We start from the raw sequence: 9925 nt of genomic DNA on the forward strand, positions 1-9925 counted from the left end.
GATTTGAGCTTCTTGCAATGAAGTCTTTTGTTTTGATGAAGTGCTGCAAACGCTGCGATTTCATTTTTACTACTAACAATACTTTAAGCTTGTTATTTAACTTCATTCTGTGCCAAACTCACCCTAATAAGAAGCAATATTCTCATTTGCAGTGTACATCTAATGTTGGTGAACTTTAAAACATTTAAAGAATGATAAAACATAATTTTAAAATGCATGCACATGTAATGTAGGACATAGTGCAATCAAATGAATTGTTTAAATAAAAATGCTTTATGTGGTTTGTTTCATATGAAGTCATTTGTTGTTTTCTTGTGTGAGATGTAAAGTAAATTTGTATTGTATTATGTGCATAATATTAGTCGCAAGTACAAAAATAAGCCCAGCGAGTTTGCATGTTATTTAATGTTACAGTAATCATATACCAAACAAATCTCTCGATGAAGAAACGATGACAAAACCAACGATTTTGATTGGTCCAACATGATAATCGATGAGAAAACTATCAGGTATCACGATGGTTCATATGAAGTTTTTTTTTTGTGTGTGTGTGTGTGAAATGTGAGAGAATGTAGGCCTGAATTTCTATTCTATCATGTAAAATAATAATAATTTATAATATATGCAAATAAGCAGTTTCTTAAATGTTACTGCAATAATAAAAAAAAGCCTCAAATAAGATAACGATTACAAACAGGTCCACCATGTTCATCTTTGGAAAAAAACAAACAAACAAGAATCACTGCAAAACATCCTGTTTGATCAATAAAAGACAACTTTTTGTCCACATATCCCCTCCCATGTAGGCGATGGGTTTCTTTTATATCATTTATTTTATCTAGGGATGGCAGTAGGTTGTGAATGTTCTGGCCAATAGATATCAGTTGGGTGGTGATCACGTAAGAGTTCAGGTTCAAGTGCAAAGAGCAGACCGTTCTCACACTTAATAAATAACAAGCCTTGTTTAGAAAGAGCTCGAGCTCAGTGGTTTGGATCCACAGAAGTTGTGTTTCGCGTTTGTTTGTTATTGAAGAGCTGAATCATGGCAGACAGAGATAAAGCGACGGATCAGATGAAACTGTGGAAGGAGGGTCGTGGCTCTCAGGTCTGCTGCAGAATTTATATAATGGATATTATGTTCTGTTAAATATAAGTTCAGTTTTTGTGCTTTAAATAGGTTTATACCGTATATTTAATGGGTCATTCCGCAGCGAGAAATTGTGCCAAAGGTCGCAGGGCTGTAATGCACCAACACTTATGTATTTGCTTATAACGTAGTGTTTTAATGTGCAAAACGTCTCTAAATAACATGGGTTGCTTTAAAATGTGTCTATATTCTGAAACTCACATCTGAAGGAAGATTTGTTATGCTTGCAGTGACAGAAGACCGCATATTCGCACTACAAGTAACGCTAAACATGGTGTTTTCAAAGCATTTTATCATATATTTATGATATTTATTCTAAATTCGCTTTATATTGTCGAATATATTTATTTGATTGCATAAAACTGTAGTCAAGTGCTGGTTTTCCACTAAAACTGCATCCACTACGGTCCTATATTTTTGAGCTCGGATGGTTGTTTTGAATTTGTAATGGGTTGCAAGTTCAAATGCACAAAACCAGATGCTTTATTACATATTTTCACGTGAAACGTATTTATAGTTGAAGTGGGTAAACGACATAAACGACGGAAGACGGTCAAGTCCCCGCCCCTTCCCACTCCTCTCTAACATGATTGGTCAATACCATGACGGACACCTCGCTCAGCGAATCACATTCTTAAAATCCTTTCAATGTTATGGAAGACGTTCAAGGGAGAGAAGCGATGTAGGCCCCTCTCCCTTTATTTATTTAACGAGGACACGACATATAACCTCAATTACTTCTTCCTGCAGTTAAACATTAACCAGTTAAGTAGATAAATAACTATTATAGTTATTTAATCTCCGTTTTCAGCCCAAATGCCTATAGATTAATATTTGTTTTGCCAGTATAGTTATATAAAATTTGTTTCGTTCAGTGCCACACTGTCAAATTAGTTTAATAACAAATAATCATAATGCATTATAATGTATTCAGACAATATAAAATAAAGTCAATATTTTAGAATTTTATAATATTACTAATATTGTGATATTATTTGAAAGGACTGACTGTTGAATAATCTTTTAAAAATACATATTATTTTCTGTTTAATATTTAAAATGATTTGGTTTGTTTAGATGTTTTTTAATAGAGATTTTCTGTTGCTATTCTGTCTCATTTTGTTTTATTTTCCCAGCGGCCAGATGTCCTGACCACAGGAGCAGGTGTCCCGGTAGGGGACAAGTTAAACTTGATGACGGCAGGCCCTCGTGGACCACTGCTGGTCCAGGACGTGGTTTTTACTGATGAAATGGCCCATTTCGACCGAGAGCGGATACCAGAGAGAGTCGTGCACGCTAAAGGAGGAGGTAACATGTTTAGTTTATGAAAATCTCTTATGCTTACTGCATTTATTTGTGACCCTGGAGCCAAAATAAGTTCCAGATATATTTGTAGCAGTAGCCAACAATACATTGGTTTGGTTAAAATTATAGATTTTTCTCTAATGCCAAAAATCATTAGGATATTAAGTAGCCCAAAGATCATTTGCATGAAGATATTGTGTACATTTGCTATCGTAAATATATAAAAGCTTAATTTTTGATTAGAAATATGCATAGCTAAGTCTTCATTTGGACCGCTTTAAAGACAGTTTTCTCAATATTTAGATTTTTTTTTTTTCATATGATGCATAAATCTCAATTTCAGAAAAATTGACCCTTATTACTGGACCCTTATTGACCCTTATTACTGGAATTTGTAATTATAAATGTTTGCTGTCACTTGATTAGTTGAGTCCGTCCTTGCTGAATAAACTTAACCATGACAGTGCTGTGATTAGATTGGACAGACAGTCTTGATGCACATGAGACCTCTGTTCTGATTGGATAGAAAACTTTGGGCTTGTCCTAGAAGGAAAGTATGGACTTCAAGCTAAATCTTTTCTCCGTCTCTTCACAGGAGCGTTTGGCTACTTCGAAGTGACCCATGACATAACACGCTATTGCAAAGCCAAAGTGTTCGAGCATGTAGGAAAGACGACACCCATCGCCATTCGCTTTTCCACTGTGGGTGCGTTTCTGTGTGGATGTAATTATAATGTTTCCAGTGGAGTCTGGACTCTGTATGCATTGATTGATTGTTTTGTTGGGATTAGAAATGCTTTCGTAACAGAATTCACGGCACTTCGGTCTCTGAAACGAAGCCAGATGGTTTTTAAGAGGGTAAAGAGCACATGCAGAAACAAATGTGACAGGAACATCCTCTCATCCGCTCACTTACCTACAGAAAGTCTAAAGCACCATGATAAATGTGTATTTGCTTGTTTACAGCTGGTGAGTCTGGGTCAGCAGACACCGTCCGAGATCCTCGAGGTTTTGCAGTGAAGTTTTACACCGATGAGGGCAACTGGGATCTTACAGGAAACAACACCCCCATCTTCTTTATCAGGGATGCGCTTCTGGTGAGAACCACGGTCCACACAGTCCATCAGGAGCCTTGTGCCAGTATTAACAGTATGTGTGTGTGTTAATTGTGTGTTGTAGTTTCCGTCCTTCATCCACTCTCAGAAGCGTAATCCGCAGACTCACCTGAAGGATCCAGATATGGTTTGGGACTTCTGGAGTTTGCGTCCTGAATCGTTGCACCAGGTACAGCAGCAGTCACATTTGCATTTTTACATTCCTGTAAAATCTCACTCATGCCGATTTGTGTGTGTGTAGGTGTCTTTTCTGTTTAGCGATCGGGGTATTCCTGATGGCTTCCGTCATATGAACGGATACGGATCGCACACCTTCAAACTGGTCAACGCTCAGGGACAGTCGGTGTACTGCAAGTTCCACTATAAGGTACTTACTGTTTGTTTGTGTGTTTACAAAATCTGCAGCTCAAAGTGAAAAGGCACAGCTGATCAGAACAGATTTTATGTTTTATTAGAGCGATATGGCCAAAAATACATCTTGAGAATGAATGTAAACATAAATTGTTTGTTTGCATGAAGTCAGGGCTATTTTATATATATATATATATATATATATATATATATATATATATATATAATATTATTATTTCACAAATTCTTTTCACAAATTTTGTTTAATTGTATTTTTTCTTTTTTTCTGAATTCAGTGTTTTAGGATTTATTACACATTTAGCATCAAAAGTAATCTAATGAAATAAAACAATTCATTTAAGAGGTAATCAAGTTAATATATGACAATACATTTTAAAAATAATATAAAAAATGAAATAGTGAATAATGAAATAGTTTTAATATATATTTGAAAAAAAAAATTCTAATTAATTATTAGATTTAATTAATTGTATTAATGCTTGTTCTTGTCTGTCAGACTGATCAGGGCATCAAGAATTTGCCAGTTGAAGAGGCCGATCGTCTGGCGTCCACCGACCCGGATTACTCCATCAGAGACCTTTACAATGCCATCTCCAATGGCAACTTCCCATCCTGGACTTTCTACATCCAAGTCATGACCTTTGAGCAGGCGGAGAACTGGCAGTGGAATCCGTTTGATTTGACTAAGGTTTCCGCATCCCAGAATGCACCTCAAGACACTACGCTAATGGTTCTCAACCTCTTCGACTTAAAGGCACCCTTTATCCAAACAATATTTAAAGGCCCTCCTATTTAGGCTGATTTGTACCTCTGGTACACACAAAAATAAATTAATACAATGGCAAAAACACTCAAAATAGCTAAAAAATTTTTTTTTTTAAATGAATAGAAAATTTGATATAAAACCAATTATATGTAATGTATATTATATGTGATTATACTGTATGTATGTGGGCCCTGGCCTCCTGGTTGAGAACCAGTTCACTACACTAATGCCTGGAATTGGTCACTACACAATTCCCATACTTCCATTTGCATTCTTTCATAGTTTTGATGAAGTAGTCCTAATAAAGATTGAGTATGTAGGTGTGTCCATCCCGATGACTGGCTCTGTGTCTCTCAGGTGTGGCCCCATAAAGACTTTCCTCTGATTCCTGTGGGACGCCTCGTGTTGAACCGAAACCCTGTCAACTATTTCGCTGAGGTCGAGCAGCTGGCGTTCGATCCCAGTAACATGCCGCCTGGCATTGAGCCAAGCCCGGACAAGATGTTGCAGGTATGGGTATACTACTGTGTCTCAAAACTTAAGCCACCTACCCAGACACACTTCACAAGTTCGTCTGCACAGGCTTATAATGTAAAAAAGGATGCTTCTTCAGTCTTTTGTCTTCGAGCAAAGCACTTAAGCTCTGCCTACTTGTAATAAGTGTCCTGTAAATCACTTTGCATTAAAGCGTCAGTGACTAATAACTAATTGCAAGAATGACTAAATACTGTAATTACTCAATTCTGTCACCACAGGGGCGTCTTTTCTCCTATCCAGACACACATAGGCATCGGCTCGGAGCGAATTACCTCCAGCTGCCTGTCAACTGCCCCTACCGCACCCACGTGGCAAACTACCAGAGAGACGGACCCATGTGCATGTTTGACAACCAGGGTGAGAGGCACACGCTCCAAACACTGTAGAGAAAGACTCAATGGCGCATATTGGGTTTGGTTTTGAGTAAGAAATAGTATTAGGGCTAGATTTACTAACAGCTTGCACCAGCGCAAACCATCTTTTGTCATTAAAAGTTTATAGCAATTGGTGCTGGAAAGGCGTGGACAGAGTTTATTTTTCACCTGACCTTATTGAATATGCATTTGTAGGAGTTTCTCTTTCAGATGCCAAATTTATGGGAGGAGGGTATTAAAATGAATCATGCAATTCAATTTACTAACGTTTACCAATTACTGGAATTTTCGCCTTTATTTAAAGCCCCCAAAAAAGCATGTCTTAAAGCAGGTGCTAATTTTCACTGCTCTTGCAGATTGCACTGGTCATTATTGAAATTATCTTGCTGCGTCTGTGTTCTTTAATGTGCGTATTGTCAGTAAATCACATGCAGAATTTTTTCCTCCTATCTGCGCTTTTATGGAATTGTGCTCTAACGCTAATTTGCCTTGTTTAGTAAATTGAACCCTTATTATCTTAAAAGCGACTCCGATTAACAATGCAACATCTGTCTGGAATGCCTGATCAGGACATGTGACCCAAACGCTTGCAATTCATTGGTCGTTGAATTATTGGTTTGTCAAAAACAACAGCAGTTCTTCTCCTGTCCTGCAGGGGGAGCTCCTAACTACTTCCCCAACAGCTTCAGTGCTCCTGATACCCAGCCGCGCTTCATCGAGTCCAGGTGTAAAGTGTCTCCTGATGTGGCCCGATACAACAGCGCAGACGATGACAATGTCACCCAGGTGTGTTGGCGAGTTTGTCTGCATCTTTGTACGAATAATCACTATTATGGTGAGTTATATAACCGTAGACTGTACAAAAAGATTGACAAGGCGTCTCCACTTCCTTCCACTTTAGAAAAGTGAAGCCAAACTCCTACAGATCCAATCAACTATAAAAACAATGTTTTTATAACATCAAAGTATAATTAATAGCTTTTGGAAAGTTGTATTTTATTTTGAGTACAATTGTTTACATGGAGTGGGTGGAGTTTATGGCCTGTATTGCAGCCGGCCACCAGGGGGCGATCAGAGAGCCGGTCGCTTCATTTTTCAGGATGTGCAAGGCACACCAGGTTGTAACATTTCCCGTTGTGATGTGTTTCACAGGTGCGCACTTTCTTCACTGAGGTGTTGAACGAAGCTGAGCGAGAGCGTCTGTGTCAGAACATGGCCGGCCATATGAAAGGAGCTCAGCTGTTTATTCAGAAGCGCGCGGTATGATCTTTTAATTTTTTTATTTGTTTTGGTCCTGTGAGTTTCTTAGTCATGCAAACTAATCAAACTTCTCTTTAGCAGTTAGGGATTATGTGAACATTCCTGGGGGGGAAATGCTTGATTTCAGATGATTCAGAATTTTGTGATTTTTTTTTTAATTTTTTTTTATTTTTATAAATATTTTTTGCAGGTGCAAAACCTTATGGCTGTTCACCCCGATTATGGCACTCGTGTTCAAACTCTCCTGGATAAATACAACTCGGAAGGGAAAAAGGTTGAATACATTCTCATCAGTCTTGCACACATTCTTGTACAGTGAATTTCACTTAGATATTGCTAGTAAATTGTACAGTTAATTACAAAAAATGGCAAGAACAATAAATAGTCAAAGACTAAATAGGATTTTCTTGGAAAATGTACTAACATTAGCTATGATTCATAGATTAGATTTTTAAATTCTTCAGAATTGGAAGATTAAAAAGTCAAAATGAGCTTCTTTTATTCTGTGGTGGAAATAAGTGTTATTTTCTGTCTTCTTTGTCTCTCCAGAACACTGTTCATGTTTATACTCGTGGTGGAGCGTCCGCTGTGGCTGCAGCTTCTAAGATGTGATTCAAAGTGCTGCCTCTCTGCACACACATATAAACATATTCATTCTCTCATAGAGTGTGATATAGAGTCATTTTGCTTAATTCATTCCTTGTGTGCTGTAGAAATATGGACATCATATCTAATATGGTCAATTCACAACACAAGTGGTATTAGCAAATGCAGCGCTGATTCTTAAATCATGATTAATGCCTTCAAACCAGATGGATGCTTTTGATGCATATACGTAAGCTTGAGTTTATCCAAACTAAATCAGTCTGATATTTCTGCATTTTGGTGGTGTGCAAAATGTAGAATAGCCAAAAATAATCTGAGAATGGATACAAATGTGGCTACTGATGCCGTTTAATATTAAATAAGAGAAATTTAATATTTCTGTCCCTTTTGCCTTTAACTGAATATAATTCAGTTCTGATAATACGAATGTAACACCTTTTGTCATTTTGTAATTAATAAATATGAATATTTGAGCTCTATGACCGAGTTGTTCTGGTTGCTCTGTTTTATTTATCTCTTTCTTTAAAAATAAAATGTGAGCATGAGATTTAAAAGCTACAATGGAGGTAAATTAGTAAACTATACATTTTAGGTTGTTACTTCCACAAGAGACAAGCAGCATGGCTTCTAAAGACTCAAAATATTGCATACTGTTAAAAGAAAGAAAACTTTAGTGACTAACTCCTTTAGTTGTTTTTTTTTTCTTAAGTGCTAATACAGTAGGGGGCGCCATTTCCTTACACAAGAACCCCAGATCCTAATATTTTATAATGACAAATTGATTTTTTTTTTATTTTTTTTTTATTTTTTTAATGTACAGCTGTAGCACACATGCATCCTGAACATTTGAGCTTTGGTGCTCCGATGAGGATACAGGTTTGAGTACAGCTTGCATCCCATCCACATTTCCACCCTCTAAAAACTCCCCTCTGTGTTTTTCTTTCTAAAGAAAAGGGTTAATAGCTCATAAAATTGCCTTAAAAATATGAATCAGAAATTTGGTAATGTAACATTTTTAACCCAGTATGAAGTTGAACGTTTATTAAAGAATTATGCATTTGCATTTATTTATAATTCTTTAAAAATAGTCAGATAAAATTTTAATTATGCGCTTTTTTTGACAAACCTAGAGATTTTGTTGAAATGGGTCCCTGTATAGAAGCAGCACCCTGCCCTCATCTCTCTAGCAACAACCACATAATGAATGACCACTCTCTCCATCGCTCTCCGTCTCTGACTCCACCCAGCTGCAGTGTTGTATAAGTAGGGTCCTGATCTTTCTCCTCAGTAATTCTCTTCAGATTCATCCAGGATTTTCGACCCCTGACCTCCGAGGATGGATAACGCCACATACAGCTACGTGAACGACTGCACTCCGCTCACTAACTGTAAATCCGGCCGAAAGGCTGGCGGCTCCACGGTGGTCAACATGAGTCAAGCGGGCAAGAAGCCACCAAACGACTACCTGGTCTGGTCGCTCTGTAACACTCTTTACGTCAACTTCTGCTGCTTGGGATTCATGGCTCTGATCTACTCCATCAAGGTGAGCTCAAACACAAATGTCCTTTGAATATATTTCGTCTTTTTTGTGGCTTTCAAACTTTGAAATATTCCTGTATGTAACATGATGGGCCATCAAGGTTCTAATTGAATCTACTGATGCTTTAAAGAACCTAGAAACACCATCTGATGAACCAACAATACAACATCAAGGACTTTTAGATCTCCAAAAGACCATAAAGCAACTCAAGAACCCTATAGAGATGAGTGCATGCTCTTTAAAATAAAGGCTCCAAGTTAAATGAAAAGATTCCATGAATATTAAAGGTTCTAAATGAAACCATCAATGCAAATAAATTTTAAGAGTGCAGTTAAGGTAAAGACGGTCCTTTAATGCAAGGAACCACTGAAGAGCCTTGATTTTTGAGGAGTTCTTGTGTTAAAAGACAGCTGTCTGAGACTTGTATATCTGTTTGTTTCCAGGCTCGAGATCAGAAGACCTTGGGCGACATGCGTGCAGCACAGGAATGCTCGGACAAAGCGAAGTGGTACAACATTCTGGCATCGGGCTGGAATCTGTTGATTCCTCTGATGGTGTTGGGTCTGCTGGTCTTGCTCGTGGTTCATCTGGGAAGCTCAGAGGGAACGTTTGATTTCTTCGGTGAAGACGGATTCCAGAGCTTCATGAAGCTCTTCAGCAGGTAGACAGAGCCACTCGAACAATCCCACCAACAAAACCTCCTGCGAACCTTCTGGACTGTTCAACATGATATTTTCTTTGGCTCTGTGATGAATTTATTATTATTTAGATTTTTTTTTTTTTCATAATTAAAATCAATGTAGTGTATATGAACTCATATCCACCCTACAATTTTATTTTATTTTAGGAAGTAAACTGGCTCTGCTGTATTTAATAAAATATTTAATTTCCTCAATATGAGTC

General features: G+C 37.5%; 2 protein-coding genes across 2 annotated transcripts; both read left to right on the forward strand.

The window, feature by feature from the left end:
* The first annotated feature begins 893 nt into the window (after positions 1-893).
* LOC113043710 (catalase) lies at positions 894-7961 on the forward strand. The gene is made up of 13 exons (XM_026203265.1): positions 894-1105; positions 2284-2455; positions 3048-3158; positions 3419-3549; positions 3632-3736; positions 3809-3934; positions 4436-4627; positions 5063-5215; positions 5461-5599; positions 6272-6402; positions 6769-6876; positions 7067-7150; positions 7426-7961. Exons 1-13 carry the CDS (start codon positions 1043-1045, stop codon positions 7486-7488), a joined length of 1578 nt encoding a protein of 525 aa, XP_026059050.1. The 5' UTR covers positions 894-1042; the 3' UTR covers positions 7489-7961.
* A 71-nt stretch (positions 7962-8032) lies between these two features.
* On the forward strand, positions 8033-9925 carry LOC113043739 (interferon-induced transmembrane protein 5-like). The gene is made up of 2 exons (XM_026203308.1): positions 8033-9025; positions 9466-9925. Exons 1-2 carry the CDS (start codon positions 8819-8821, stop codon positions 9685-9687), a joined length of 429 nt encoding a protein of 142 aa, XP_026059093.1. The 5' UTR covers positions 8033-8818; the 3' UTR covers positions 9688-9925.

This window comes from Carassius auratus, chromosome 25 (genome assembly GCF_003368295.1).
Source record: "Carassius auratus strain Wakin chromosome 25, ASM336829v1, whole genome shotgun sequence".
NCBI lineage: Eukaryota > Metazoa > Chordata > Actinopteri > Cypriniformes > Cyprinidae > Carassius > Carassius auratus.